At 38.1% G+C, this 16505-nt stretch overlaps 1 protein-coding gene across 1 annotated transcript; it reads left to right on the forward strand.

The window, feature by feature from the left end:
• Positions 1-985: 985 nt before the first annotated feature.
• On the forward strand, positions 986-15319 carry LOC127371242 (alpha-tectorin-like). The gene is made up of 14 exons (XM_051413953.1): positions 986-1070; positions 3503-3602; positions 4107-4341; positions 5527-5683; positions 6842-6929; positions 7056-7118; positions 7385-7587; positions 8359-8496; positions 9723-9913; positions 10178-10326; positions 10948-11190; positions 12344-12506; positions 13246-13332; positions 14365-15319. The coding sequence occupies exons 2-13, from the start codon at positions 3523-3525 to the stop codon at positions 13330-13332; spliced, it is 1797 nt and encodes a 598-aa protein (XP_051269913.1). The 5' UTR covers positions 986-1070; positions 3503-3522; the 3' UTR covers positions 14365-15319.
• The last annotated feature ends 1186 nt before the right edge of the window (positions 15320-16505 follow it).

The following is a 16505-nucleotide window of genomic DNA, read 5'->3' on the forward strand; positions in this document are numbered from 1 at the left end:
TCACAGCCGAAAACTGAATTAACACACAAAACAAGAAAAAACAATGCGCACCAACACACCGAGCGAGTGTTTGTGGCGCCACCTTGAGTATAATGTTGTTAATGTTGTTATACACAATCCAGGAGCCGGTTCAAGAACCAGAGCTACTTTGAGGTATTTCTTAGTTCTTGTATGGAGTCACGAATTACCACCATTGCATAATCCCCAACCCAGTCAGTCAGTTCTCACCTGGGGGTAAAAACCATTACTCACAACAAAGAAATGAACAAGTATTTCTTGTTAAGTTACATTCAAGAGCCTTTCACATATATTTGCATACAAGGATTCTAGTGCGTTCTGTAATTAGTGTTTTTCTTTTTTTAGACCCTCTGGTCTAAAAGTGGTTTAAGACCTCTCAGTATAATGCAGTCCTACATCCTCCTGGAAACCAAGGGAAATAAGTGTCATCCAATTTCTCTTTTGTTGTGATTTTCTAACCGTTTTAGGATTAAAAAAAGAATATTTCGTGTCCACCGTAGTGAACCACAGAACTGAACACAACAAGCTTCATAAAGGCCTGCTGTACTGTTAATTCATCATTTTGGGAAGATAAGAAAAGAAAAGATTCTTCCCAGTGGGGAAACATAATGATGAAGTTTAAAAAGATCCTGAGGGGTATATAAAACAGAAAAAAAGAAAATAATACAAAATAGAAACTAAACATGAACAAATATTTATATTTGGATTCATTTTCTTTTCAAGAGTTTAAGCCCAATTTACACATTTATTCCGTACAAAGACAGAAATATGAGAACAGTTTCTTCATGTTCATTGTGCTGTTGTTTTTTGGAATTTGTCCTAGATAATACCAAACCCAACACACATACTTCTGTAATGTGCTGAAGACGTGACAAATATGTGTGTGTGTGTGTGTGTGTGTGTGTGTGTGTGTGTGTGTGTGTGTGTGTGTGTGTGTTTCACAAATCAGTCACACAGTAGACAGGAGTCGAGGTTTAGGAAGAGCAGAGTTCTTCACACTGGGAGACAAAAGAGACACGGAGACATCAGCATCAAATTTCATCTGTCTGAGGGTAAGATTTCATCTCGTTTTCTGCACATCTTCAGCGTTCTTCTGCAGATCAGCCGAAGGAAAGCTTTAAACCAGAGACCTGAATTTGTAAAAGGACGACATACTTTGACAACATTTGTATTAAAACAAATTAGAATTCAAGTAGAAAAATGCACAGAGGGAAGCTGTAATTGTGTGTTAGCAGCAAATACTGCTCACAAACCAGACTGAGCGAGGTGAATGCAAAAAATATATGATTCTGCCTGATAAATAAATAAAGATTACATTTAACAATTTAATTCAATTAAAATTTGATGATCTCTGTGTTTAAAGGTGTTTAAACTCCACCGGTTTGACACATTAAGTTCAGTTTAATGGGGAATTCTGTGGAAATCTTTAGTTCAGTTCAGTTAATAATTTCTGTAATCAGCTGATTATTTGGCACTTGATGTGTGTGTGTGATGTTTTTTAATGAGAGGGTATTTATTACATTGGTGCAGGTGATGTCACAGTGATGTCATCAAGGTCGTCTCACTTTTGGGCTAAACATTTATAACAGAAAGCTTGTGTTGACGATGTGGACGTGTGGAGTTTGAAAGATGTGCATGTATGGACAGTGGAAAAGATGTTATGTTGCATTATGGGAAGAGAAAAATGAGGGAGCTGTTATGTGCAGAGCAGAAAATTTAATCTACTCAATATATGCAGAAATGCAGACTGACCAGTTTACACTGACGAGTCTCTATGTGGACGAGAAACCAAACTAACAGTAAGTGATGCCAAAGGGAATAATTAAGACATGAAAGCATTTATTGTTATTTAAAAGAAATCTGTTCTTCAACTTTAGAAAAGTGCAATAATAAATCACTGAAGTGCTGCTTTAAATGATGAGTAACTGAAACAAGCAATAAAAACCTGTGTGTATTAGTTAGAGACAAGAGCTGATAATTGTTTATTATTATATATGATATGTGCTGATACGTTGACTGAAACTCTTGTGATGTGCACTTGTGATTGAAGGGCAGCTGTAAGATAAATCCCCCCTGTGGAGTCCAGACACTGGTGGTGGTGGCTGATGAATAATGAAGCTAATGAATCTCCAAAAGTGCACCCATTCTTTACTCAAGTAGAAGTACAGATACTTGTGTGTAAAAAAGTGAAAACATAAGTAAGTAAAGTACTGATTTAAGTTCTTTACTCAAGTAAAACGTTCAGGCTCTAAAAGTAAAAAGAGCTCTCTTGGTTTCTACTGACTGTTTCTGTGCAGAGCTGAAACTTCAAATAGGGTCGAGCGTCTTGTTTGTTTCATCTTTTACGTTGTTCTAACAGTTTTCATCATGCAGGATATTCACCGGTCTGGCGTCCAAAATTAGAGGTTTTGATTTTTATTCAGCTGATACAATAACCGATAATCACCGGCTTCTTGTGGCCAATACTGATAAGATAACTGATAAATTCACATTTTGGTATTTAAAGTTCATAAGCTTTAGTTTATACACACCTGATGATGAGAAAGACTGAGGAGTAGTGAGAAAAGATTAATTATTTAATAAGCTTTAATTATCTAAAAAACAGTTCTGAATCTTCAAACGTTCATTTATTTTTTATAGTAAACTTCACACAACATAAAGCCTATCAATCGTTTTGCATAAGAATTCAAAATAAATTATTTTTATCAACCGATAATTTATCTGCTGTAATTTATTTATTGGGATCACTTATAATAATATGAATTTCCATTTATCGGCTGATTATTTATCTGTCTTGATAATTATTGTGCATCCCTGTACAAAACTAAATTAAACTAAACTAATAAGCCTGTACATGTACAAGTACATATATTGTGTGAAAATGTAGGATGTAAAAGTAAAAAGTTAGTACAGACAAACTACATAACCACCTCTGATATCAGGTTCAACAGCCCTGAATAATGACGGTGAATCCCTTCAGGCATATACACCGAAGAAAACTACATGAACTTTTGCTGGAGCTTCTTTTGTGCGTCACTATGGTGGAAAGCTTACTCAAATCCTTTATTTATGATTAGTAGTAACTAAGTTAGTGTGAAAATACAACACGTAAAACGTATTATCAAAGTACACTAAGTATAAAAGTATAAATTATCTACATAATCTTGAGTATATATGGGGATTATAAGTATATAATCTGACCTGTCTAAACAAAAGTTAAATAATTTAATTAAAAATAGAAGTTCATCATGCAGTGTCATATTTTTATTTTAGAAGTATATTATACACTCAGATTACTATTAGTGATCAATAATATGTAAGCAGGATTTTAATACTAGCTGATAGCTGGTGGAGCTGATTGTAATTTATTAAAACAATAATCAGGTTCCCATATGTGGATTAAAACTGGCTTGCTGTAATAACGTTTCCTGTTCGTACCGAATGTATAAAATAACCTATATATATAATATTTTGTGTCTTCCAGCTCTGCGACCGGCCTCCAACATGCTTCGCTTGGTGGTCTACCTGACTGCAGTCCTCCATTTTAGCACCTGTGGCTCAGAGGAGCTCTGCCAGGGAGATCAGTAAATATGTTTATTTATATTTGATAGAAAATGCTATGAAAATGTTTAAGTAACTTTACCATGAGGGCCAACAATGACTTAAATCCATCAGATTTGGTTAATTAGGGTCGAAGTCTACTTTACAGGCTACATTCACACTGCAATACTTTAGTGATCAAGTGTGATTTATTGCTCAGATCTGATTCTGTTTCAATTTCTGTTCAAATTATGTGTTTAATGTGGCCAATATTAGATAACAGTGTCATTACAGGTGACAACACATGAGGAACACAGATCCAGAGTGACATAAATGTCTCATATGAAAGTGTCCCAAATCAGAACTGAAAAGATCTGATTCTCTATGATTTGGAATCAGATCTAAGTCACATTTGAGCAAAACAAAAGTCAGATTTGAGGCCACATGTGTGAACGTAGACATAAAGCTGTTGTGTAATCAATGCAGAACCATCAGTACATCTGTTCTCATGCTGACAGAGGTATTTTGTCTCTCTCCACCTCCACAAGGTGCGTCCTGTGCACCGTGACCGGCCCCACTGTCATTGATGTCCACAGCTCCGTCAGCTATATCGAGGACCGGTGTGGGTACACTCTGATGAACACCTCATCGATCCCAGATTTACTGGTCCACGCCACATTCAAGGAACGACGCCGTCAAGATGTCAGTTTTCTGGACCGTGTAATCCTGTCTCTGGTTAAGCCAGGTGTTCATATTTATCTGGATCAAGGCGGGAGAGTTCAGGTGAGCAGCCTAGAGCCAGTACAGGATTAATTCTGTCACTATCAATTAAAAGCAATAAAAAGCCCAACAAAAATATAAAAAACCCACTTATCTCAACACCAACTATGCAAATGAATACAACAGAGAATAAACATCATATAAGACAACAGAACAATGTAATCTTTTATCATTAAAAAATCTGTGAAAAACTGAAATTATAATCCTGAATGTAACTGTAATCTGTTTACATCTTTTTTTTTTTTTTACATCTGTAAGTGTAACGGATTAGTTAACTTTTAAGAAAATTTATGATTAGGTGATTACATTTTGGGGCAGCAGTAGCTCTGTCTGTAGGGCCAGTTCCACCTCCTGTGTACTGCCGAGGTGCTCTTGAGCTAGGCACCTAACCACTAACTGCTCACGTGGCGCCACTACCTGGCAACCCATCACTCCACCATCTCTCCACAGTCGCCCTTTGGGGATTAACAAAGTACATCTTCTTCTTCTAACTAATCTGTCACTCAAGTCTGCTCCCAGGAAAAGTGATCTGCACAAGAACAATTTAATGTAATCAGCCAAACGTTTGTGAGCTTACAAAAAGTTGGACACAGTTTATTCAGACCTCATGTATCAGATATTACGTAAATATTGTAAAATATCGTAAAATAACACTATAAATGTTTGTGTTGCAATCCCACACTGCTACATAACAGTGTTGTCAACTAGGACTGTAAAGACATATCACGAGGGGTTGGGTCCTTGCTGCAGCAGCCGTGGGTTCGACTCCGACCTGTGGCACTTTGCTGGGTGTCACCCCCACTATCCCCCCCCTTTCCTGTCACTCTACAGCTGTCCCCATCAATCAAAGGCAATAAAAGCCTGAACTGTATATACACAGCTTATTCTCAACCTCAGAAATAAATAAGAGAAAACATATTTAGTAGATCTTTATCTGTCTTTATCATAATTTATTCTTTTTAAACTGTGAGAAAATCCTGATTGTAAACCCAGTATCATGAGTTGTTTCATTAAATCCTTAATAATTTATAATACTGTGGATGGAAAGTAGTCTGAACCTTTTAATTTCTCATTTAAACAAATCACAGCTTCTCACTCAGCTGATGACATTATCTACTAGAAATATGCCACCGGACCAGAAACACAGCAGTGTTAATAATGTAAGTTTCTCCTTCTGCTGTGCCGCAGCTGGACAACGTAACGATGACGCTCAACACAACTGCCCAAGTCGTTCACGGTGTGGAGCTCTCTAAGAACAAGACCGGAGTGAGCGCCAAGATGTCCAACTCGAACTACACAGTGACGGTCTTCTTTGATGGCTACACCGCACAGATACACATTAAAGGTACAAAACCTGTTTCTACCTTTTGCACCCTAACACTCCACTCCACAATACTGGAACATATACTTCATATCATATGTGATATGTGTTAATATAATAAACCATGTTGATATTATATATCATATTTATACAATATTCTTATCTTTTCTTTTCACATTTCTATTTAGAATATATTATTTATTGTATGTATTTCTTGTATAGTCAAGTATCTATTATACATATGCTATATATCATATCATATCTCGTATATATATATATATATGTGTGTACATATTATATATCACATTTATGTATGTATGCAAACCTTACACAGGCGGAATATATGACACATATCTACATTATATCAATATTAATGTATTATTATATCTATGTGTATACATGTATATCTTTTCAGTCATCATATTATATATACATATTATTTTTATTATTATTATTATTATTATATACTGTTATTAACAATAACACTACTATCTATCTATCTATCTATCTATCTATCTATCTATCTATCTATCTATCTATCTATCTATCTATCTATCTATCTATCTATCTATCTATCTATCTATCTATCTATCTATCTTTAAAACACTCCCAGAACACACACTGCAGTGATTCTTACAAGACATTTGTAGACATTAAGTCTGTCAAAAGTCTGTCAATCTTCCACAATGCAGCTGCACATCTAGTTTTACCTGTACTTCAGTCAGAGCCTTTGTGGGTGGTTGTTTTAACTGTGTACTTATCTAATGCAGGACGAGGCTGAAGGTTCAAAGCTTAGGTATTAAATACAAATCTAAACTTAAAAAATTTAAAAATAACAATTTAATATAGTTTTCTTCATAGAAATCAAAGAAATGCTGAGATACGTTTTCTTAGACCCCTCAAAGTCAAGAAGGCCTCACAAAGCTTTGGTGACCCCTATTAATGGTCACGACCCCCAGGTAGGAACCACTGAGCTGCACTACTTGTTACTGGGGAAGGTTATATTATTACTAGTAATGCCTTACTGCCCATCACTGGTGGATAGTGTGCAAACAGCCGCAGGTGAGATGGTGAAATTATTTAATTAATAAAGTTGCCATGTTGTGATTGTATCAACTATTGGATGCTGTACTTTAGTGTGCGGCCAGTTTATTGATCAGATTCTCTCCTGAAACTGACCAGGACCAAGTGGACAAGTTCCATTTGTGGAGGGTTTATGTGGCAACTCCAGCATCAGTGAAGCGAGGTCCTCTAACTACAGTGCCAGTGGGTAAGACCTGCATCACAACAACTGACTGCTGAACCAGTTACTGCTGTTAGTGGTTCGATGTTTGGGTGCTTTGTTTATGACGTAGTAGAAGAACGGTCCTGATCCTCTGCTATTTGTTGCCCCCAGGTGTGAGACGCAGTACGTGGACACCAGTAACAGTACGATCGACTGCAACAAAACAACTGAACAGTGAGCAGAAACACACCTGAACACAGATGAAACACTCACATTCGTACAGGGCCTGATGAGGGATGCAGCTGACATTTTTGTGTAGTGGCCACGGTTTTGCAGGATCCCGTGGCTCCCTCTGGCTCCAGTAGAGTCCGACTGCAGGCGCGGCCACTAAATTACATGTATTAATAATAAATGTGTTCAGAAAATGTCTACAAATGTCCTGTTTATGCTTGTTTATATTCCATCTCACACTTTTCCCCCTCTCTGCTTCACTGGAACAGCTGTAATCTGCTGAAGGAGGCGCCCTTCAACACCTCTCACAGCAACATCAAACCTGACCCCTTCATAACCGCCTGCAACTACACTTTGTGCAAATATCCTGCGGTGGACGGTCTCAAGTGTCAGTTCCTGGAGGCCTATGCCAGAGCCTCCAGCCTGTTCATCAATGACACACTGGCGGGCTGGAGGACAAATGCCAACTGCTGTAAGAGCCCTTCAGTGCTGAGTTATACAAAGAAAGCATGATATGATTTAAGGGGTCAGCTCTCTTAGAATCAGCTAGCAGCTCTGTGAGGCTCTACTCAGGGATAGTCAGTAGGCGATTCGAGGATGGATGCTATCCCTCTTCTTAGCAAAATGACTAAAATACATTCCAGTTGTTAACCTGCCATCCACCCTCTCCATCCCTTAGTACTTGAGTAATAGGTGAGTAATAGACAGCGTTCCAGGTCTCCTTTCTATCCAGACCCACACCTATAACTGATAAATTACTGATGCTCAGAGGGAAAACGCCACCCTGCCCTTTTTATCATCATGTGATCGTCTGTGTTATTATTTTACACACCGTTGGCTGTGGGTGCACCGTTCCCTATCCTATGCCTCAGTTTTTATGAGCTATAAATCCAAGAAAGCAAGCAGTCAATGCAGAGACAAATAATACTCATTACACTGAAAAAAGCTCTCACCGGGTCCCACATGACTCAAACCCTGCTTGCAAGGCTGAGCTGCAGTAACGCCACTAAATCCTCCACACTTGTCCTTTAAGTGATCACCATAGTCAGTAGAATTCATCCACTGAGGAAGATCTGATTACACACACAGAGAGATTGAGATACAGTTACACTACTTTAAACTCACATATGTAAATAGTTTTGGTACAATAATGGCTCCATACAGAACCAGTTTAATGTGTTGTTCTGCTTGTTTTCTTTCAGCCTGTAACATCAACTCTGTCTCTCTCTCTTTCTCTCTGCAGCCGAAGAGCCTCAGGCCTTCTGTCAGGACCAGTTCTGCAGTGCTCATGAATTTTGCGGCGATAACAGCGCCGGTAATGGAACACGTTGTCACTGTCGGGCCATATTTGCCTCCCCTTACAGATCCCAAAACTCTTTAGGTAAGACGGCTGTAACACAAGTGACAATCTGTAGTTTTACACCAAACTTGCCAATTTATTTAGTTGCACCATCTCTACTTACCCTACAACTGTAACTATATACAGCACACCTTAATCTCAGCATTTGGTTACTTTCTATGAAAGAAAAGTAAATAAAGTAAGTCAAATAGTTATTTTTACAGTTTAGATTATTATTCAAGATCGAAACTTTAAAGACCAGAACACAAGTTATATTCACAGAGCCTCCACTCTCTGATAAACAGCCTGGTCCTGCATTAGAGAAATTAAAACAACCAAAGAGCTAATAGAAGAATGAGAAGAAACCCCTGAATTTTTCAAAGTATGTATGATTGCTAAAAATGATAGAAATATATAATACAGACAGAGAATTGAATAATTAAATAATCTGCTCAAAATTCACCAAAAATCACTTGTTTTACACAAACCTCCTGCAGTTACTTAGTTCACTATTTTGGTTCATTGTACAGTTCTTGATATAATATGAAATACCCACAAAATCTATCACACGTCAGGGGTCGTCAGTGATAGAAAAGGGGTCCCTTAAGGAAAAAGGGTTGGGAGCTACTGCTCTATGTTGCAATAGCCTAGTACATTAGCTGGATGTAACTGTAACAGTAACAGTACAGTGCGTTATTGTTAATACCTAAAGCCTTAATTGTTGGTCCTAAAGCTGTAAAATACAACTTTTCATCCCACTATGTAATATATTGTTTTATTGGTTGTGTAACTTGGAAAAAATACCTTGTAATACGAAGAGCGGGTCGTCCACTAATCGGAAGGTTGTTGGTTCGATCCCCGGCTCCTGGTGCTACATGTCGAAGTATCTTGAGCAAGATACTGAACCCTGAATTGTTCCCGGTGCCGTGCATCGGTGTGTGAATGTGTATGAATGTTAGTTTCTCTTCGATGGACTTTGCCATCACTGAGTGAATGTGTGTGAAAGGCTGAATGTGCTATACAAGTACAGGTCCATTTACCATTTACCATCATGATGCTGTGCAGGTCTGATCTAAATAGCACAGGTAAGGAAATAGTGGTTGTTATTTGTCATTCACACTGTTTTGGTCACAAGCTGCAGCTGCACAACACAAACACATCCCCACTTCTTGTATAGACCGGAGAGCTGGCCTTAACACACCCAGATTTGTTTCTGTTGTTGCATGTTTTACTTACTTACTAACTGTTGTGTGTGTCCTGGTGTTCAGGTGATTTGTTGGTGTGCAATGGCACTTCTTCGCATACTACCCTGGTTGGTTGTCTCCTGGAGGACAGAAACATCCACTACACTGAATTACACCTCTATGACAGCTCATGCAGAGCTGAACAGGACAACGTGACGCACGCGGTGACCATAGCCTTTGACAGCGAGTCCAACCCCTGTGGGACGATGATCAAGGTGAATGTCTCTCTTCTACTTATTGACTCTCAACAAGCAGCCAGATGTCCTCTGTAGTTTTTAATCATTATACTGTAATCCCAATCTCCACCCTAATGCCTAAGCCCCAAACCTTCACGGACTTAGTTGTGCACTTTATGCACACTTTTACGCAAAGAGTGCATAAAGTGTGGAAAATGGGCCGGACTCAGTCAGCAACAGTGAATGTCTAAAGAAATTCAAATGTAAGGTGAATAAACTGTCTGACTCCATGTGACCTTTCAGATGAGCAACGACAGCCAATATATAAACAAGAATGGCATCATGGTGTCGTCTAACAGCGAGGAATTGCTCGACTTCAGCTGTCCCTTTTCTATTCCAGCTATAAGCTTCAATTTCTCTATGGAAATCAAAATCAAAGACAACACCAACAGGTGGGGTTCAACAACATATCGTTGCACAGAACATTACAAACACAAAGTTTCTCCAACTCCTCTCTCTGTAGGTCAGGTAGAATATATAATATATATATATTGTAATATAATGATATACAATGATCCCCAAATTGAAGGTGTAAATACCTGAATCTTGTTGGGAATACTAACACCTCAAAAAATCTATTTTAATCTGAAAACATGTTAGACCAACTTCCCAGATGAAAACATTTGTTGGTAAAATATAAATCCCTTAAAGGTCCAGTATTCAGGTGATTATACACTAATGAAAACATACCTATTAATATTATATTCCATTTCTACCAATAGATCCTCCTTAATGATACACACTGAACCTTTAAGACTATCGTCATAGACCATTAGCTTAAATCAAAGTCCCAATGATCATATATATAAATATAAAGAATATTAAATGTCAGCTGAACACACTGATACACTCAGAGAGGAGTATGCAGTTGTAGAGGTTTAAAGGTTTCATTAGTTTGTGATTATAAGAGAGCTGATGTGTGTGTGTGTGTGTGTGTGTGTGTGTGTGTGTGTGTGTGTGTGTGTGTGTGTGTGTGTGTGTGTGTGTGTGTGTGTGTGTGTGTGTTCATACAGCTCCACGGTCGCGTATGCTACATTTGGATACTGGAACACCACTGTGACCATGAAGGCCTACAGCGACCCCGGCCGCACACAGGCTGTGGATGCGAACAGCACGCTCCACCTGAACCAGAAGATCTGGTTTGAGTTGAAGGCGGACACCCTGGATGATCAGGTTGCTTTAGTGACGCACTCCTGCTATGCAACCAGTGAACCATCGGCCAATTCGAGTCTGAGATACAACCTCATCATCGATGGGTGAGAGACGCACTGATGTGGTTATAAACCCCCAAATCATTTCCACTGGTGTTATTAGCTGAGAGAATTTTGGTGAGTAGGAAGTTCTGGATTAAAAGGTTTAGATCACATACTGGTTGGTCGTCGGCTTTCAATCAATTAATGTTTTAAGCTTTCATCAACCTAATTATTCTGAATCAGTAGTTTAGCTTAGTCTCTATTTTGCACAGTTAAAAGATACATCAAACTGACAGGACAACAAATAATATACAGTGCAGGAAGAGGCAGAAAACCCAGGTGGGCTTATTTAAAGCCTCTAACAAAGGTAACATTTATGAAAAACACAAGATTTCCCTTACAGAAAATACAGTAAAAGTTGCAGCAAACTAATAAAAAGAAAAAATGCATCACAACAACAACAACAATATTGATATAAAAACATAAAATTTATGTATGTGATGTATAGTGCTGCTTGAAATTATGTGAACCTCTTGAGCTTTTTGGAGTTTTTTTTCTTTGTGTAATCAGAACCAATATTTTTTATATGAAATAAGAGGTGTATGTTTATCAAATCCATAAACCTTTTTAGAGGAAATCAAGACAAAATTATTATAACTGATTTTTTGTAAACCTTTGTAGGGGCCAAAGTTAGTAAAACCAGAGCTTAAAACAAGCAGGTAAATACAATCAGGTGCCACAATATTGTTGGCTTAATAAATCAATGAAATGAGAGATGTTAAGGGGAGAAACTGATCAAACCAGATAAAACCAGATCAGTCTTACCACAGTGAACCCATACAGGACACTCATGCCGACAGTAGAGCTGCAGAATTAATCAAATTATTATTGAAATCGCAATAAAGTGCAATATCCTATTGCAATATAATATTTGTTAAAGTTTGAATGAGAGAGAATTAGAGTTGTGTTATCTGCAAACATAAATCATCAATATAGATAGGGAATAACAATGGTCCAAGAATGGATCCCTGCAGAATCCCACAGAGAAAACAGACTCAGCTGGAACAGCAACCAGATGGTGTTTGGTACAAATTTATGTTTGAAGCTAAATATGTTCTATGAGGGGTCTTAAAAGGATTCAGTTTCTGATGAGTGCTATGGTATGTAAAGCTACTGCAGCTGGTGATGTCAGGTGTGTTTGTCTGTTTCTGAGCAGCTGTGCAAACCCTGCCGACAACAGTGTGACTGTGGAGGGCAACGGGGAGAGTGCGTCCAACTACTTCTCCTTCAAAATGTTCCATTTCAGTGGGAAATCTGGAGACGTCTTCCTGCATTGCTCAATGAGCCTGTGTGTCAAAGCCAACGAGACCTGTAACCCGGTACGTCCACAAAAATACTCACAGACTACTCACAGGTTTTTATTAACAATCTGATAAATCACCCACCTTTGATATGCTTATTAAAAAAACACACATTCAAAGTGACAAAACAGGAGCAAATTAAGAAAACATCTTCACCAAATTGACAATAAATCTGACAAAATACAACCAAATACAGAAACACACCATTTGCTTGCTTGCATGCATCGCAGCCATTGATCTGCTACTTCTCCGAAGGCTTTCCACCAGATCTTGTAACGAGACTGCAGATATTTCCAGCCACAGGAGCATAAGTGAGGTCGACCAGTGATGTCGGGTAATCTGACTCAGAGTTGGCATTCCAGTTCATCTCAGAGATGTTCGATGGGGTTGAGGTTAGGGCTCTGTGCAGGCCAGCCATGTTCTTCCCCACCAAAGATGGAAAACCATCTCTTTATGGACGTGGCTTTGTACACAAGGGTCTTCTCCCCAAAGTGCCACAAAGTTGGAAGCACAATATTGACTAAAATATAATTGTATGCTGTGGAATTAAGATTTTCCTGCTTTGAAACTAAGGGGCGCAAACCAGACAAATGTGTGATGGGACAACCAGCCAATCGCTGTACATAGAGCTACATCACCAATGTGGCCAAAAAGCTGAAAACTGTCAGATTTAAGGAGATCTTATCCACAAATATCTATATCAGTGTTGAATCTAACTTTATCTCTCTCTCTCTGTCTGTCTTTAACTTTAACCCAGAGCTGCGGTCAAAGTAATAGGAGACGTAGATCTGTCACATATGAAGAGGAAAAGCCAACCTTCATCATCATGGCCTGGGGCCGTTAGGTGAGACACATCTCTGCTACTAAACACAGTTACAGGTAACTAATGAACACCGGTGAAGTTGCAGCTGAGTTTTCAAGAGTGTGCAGGGCTCAACGTCATCCAGTAGGAGTCAGTGGACATTCACACTCGATGCTAGAAACCATGTTTGAGACACAAGTTACTGTCTCCTCTCATATATGTCCACCTGTTATCATGAAGCCAAAGTTCCATAAGTACTTGACAACATACATAAATAATAACCATATAATACATGAGAAGATATCCGCTGAAGAAGAGTTACACTTGGTGTAAAAGCTTTTTGGGTACAGTCAACCCCAAAAAGAAGACCCGACATAATTGTGTAAACATAGAAACAGCTTCATCTCACTGACATTGACATTGTTTTTCACCACTGCTGTTTGAGAGTACAGAAATAAATAATAAAATAAATAAAGAAGAGCTTCAGGGTGACTCCAGAAAATGAGACTCAATCAATGTCCCCAATCACAAGAATCAGACAAACACAAAGCTGCAACAGTTTGAACTTTTTCCACATTAAAAACATTTTAAATCTCTTGCGGTCGCACAGTGTGACCTAGTTCTTATGTTCTTATGATGGTGACTGGGACGACCTTGAAGTCAGCACAGCATCACCTTGTACAGGTGAGCTCTGGCTCCTCTTCAGAAACCTGACAGAGGAGTTCCTGGTTCCCCCGGGAGAGGTGAACCAAGAGTGACCACAGGTTACATCCCTGATGACGTATCTGCGTGAAAACACTGAGAAATAAAGCTTCAGCAGAAAACTGATGAGCTTAAAACTAAAATGTTGACTCTTAGAGGTCCCTCGAATAAAGTATTTCTAGTCTAAGCAGACTGGAGAAAGAGATTATACAGGATTCACACAGGTAGAGTGAGTTAGTGTAGCGTCACCGGAGTGTCTTTGTCCACGTTTTCACCGAATGTAGCATAAAGAGAACAATTAAACCGTTTGTCTTTGAGATGGAGGAGAAATGTTTTCCTGCTGTAATAACAACCAGAGTTGTATTTTTTCAGGTTGTTTCCACGGTGACTCTGCGACGTGTAGACCTCCGGAACGAGTCCCGATCAAGAGTCTGGACGCCTGAATATCTTCAATTTTATAAACATCTCCTGAAAAGATTAGCTCAGTTAATCATCGCTGTGAAGTGTAGCAGCCAATCAACTGTCTGAATGAGTGTCTTCAGCACTGTGTTACATCTTTTCACTGTCCCTCTAGGATCTCACACTTTTGTAATAATTATTGGGCCCCAAAAATGTTCTTTAAAGTCTCATATTTGAAATTATTTTGAGATGTATTTTAAGGGTTAGACCACAAAAAAAAAAAAAAGACAAAATGTGATTTCCTACACGGACAGATTCTAATTATAGTTTCTTTCTGCTCATACTATACGGGGTCTCTATATATGGACTATATTTACAGTCCAACCTTAAAGATAATTAAAATATTTTCTATCTTTCTTTATGTAAGATTAGAAAATACAGACGTAGAGTCAGGACAAGGTTAGCTTAACTTGTGTGCAGGAGGCACAGAAGTGTTTTATTTTATTAAATAATACATTTTAGAGAGTTTCCCCAAATCACATTTAATTAGATAATTGTAGGATGAGTAATAAAGAGGAAGTTAATCGAGGCTTGTTCAACTGTAATTGGAGGACAGAGTAAAAAAGGGGGCGGGGCTTAAGACAGGTAAATTAACAGCGTTGTATCTAACTTGTTTAATCTGTACACAAACAGAGGAGGAGTTACAGGCGGGAACAATTTCTTGGTGAACAACCGGTCGCGCTAACCTCCTGGCGATAGAAATTGTTCCAGCACATAACTCTCTAAACCCACAAACATATATATTATTATTATATTTCCATTTGTAAATGGATTAAACAAACAATATACAACATAGCTGGCCGTATCTCCCTGCGTCCAGTCTTTATTCGAAGCTAAGCTAACCACGTCCTGACTCCAGCAGTCAATGTGGAACTTCTTTATATTTTCCCTTTTTTAAAAATATAGTTCTGTCGTTGTTATTTCCCACACGCAGCAGCCGGGAGGCCAGAAAATCTGTTCAGTTTTTAATCACCGACTGAAATCACTCTTGAAGCCATGTCACAAGAAGGTTTATGTCAAGTTGGCTGGAAACAGTCAGATAATCGTAAGGATCAACATCCTCATCCCGTCATTATCAACAGATTCCAGCTTAAGACTTTAAATAAATGACTGACTGCGCTCCAACTGGCTGCTCTCTGTATCACTTTCACTACTCTGTTGTTTCTATGCATGACAAAAACAAAAAAAAAAAAAGGGGAACATGGGTAAAAGACAAACAATGAGTGTGAGTCCTGTCATTGATTCGTCTGTTTCTGACTTTAATGTTCACACATGACACAGGTAACGAAGCTAATGCTGTGAGCTGACCTGGGCGGCTGAGGTCAGTCTCCAGGAACACACTGTAAATGCACGTCGCTTAAACTAGTTTACGGTTCTTCCAAGATATGTTTAAACACCTCCAGGGTGCCGAGTATAAAAGAACACTGGATATGTATGCAGCCTGGAGGAGCTTTAAATATTAATCCTCATAAAAATGTTGATGCACTTGCAAAAACTATTTTGCTCTGGGTGGATTTGTACATAACCCTGATTGCCGTAGTTCTGTATGAAGCATTTAAAATGCCTGAATATGAAAATAAATTAGGAAAGAAATAAGGTAGGTCTACAATAAACATTTCAATATGTATTTTACTTTTTTATTATGCATTTAACTGTGCAGTCCCTCCAGGATTTTGCCGGCATTTTTGGGGATTAAATGTCTGATTTTATATTTTAAAAAATTAAAATTAAAATTAAAAATTAAAAAAAAAGATGCAATATAAGTTGTGATGTTTTTAAGCATTTGTTTGAAATGAAATTGATGGAGAAAAGTTGCATTAAAAAAAAAAATTCTTAAAAACCTAAGGAACTTGTTTCAGTGATAATAAATTGTGGGTCGACTACTATGATTGACACAACTTCCTGGAGTGACTGTCATAATGGAAAACAAAAGCTAAAATCAATTATCATTTTGTCTCTACTAGACCTCTTAGTACTAAAAGTTTTTTATTTATTTATATATTGACAATTTTTCATGCCATATTAAAATCAAATTACAACTCAGAAAAATGAAG

The sequence above is a fragment of the Dicentrarchus labrax genome, unplaced genomic scaffold (genome assembly GCF_905237075.1).
Source record: "Dicentrarchus labrax unplaced genomic scaffold, dlabrax2021, whole genome shotgun sequence".
Taxonomy (NCBI): domain Eukaryota; kingdom Metazoa; phylum Chordata; class Actinopteri; family Moronidae; genus Dicentrarchus; species Dicentrarchus labrax.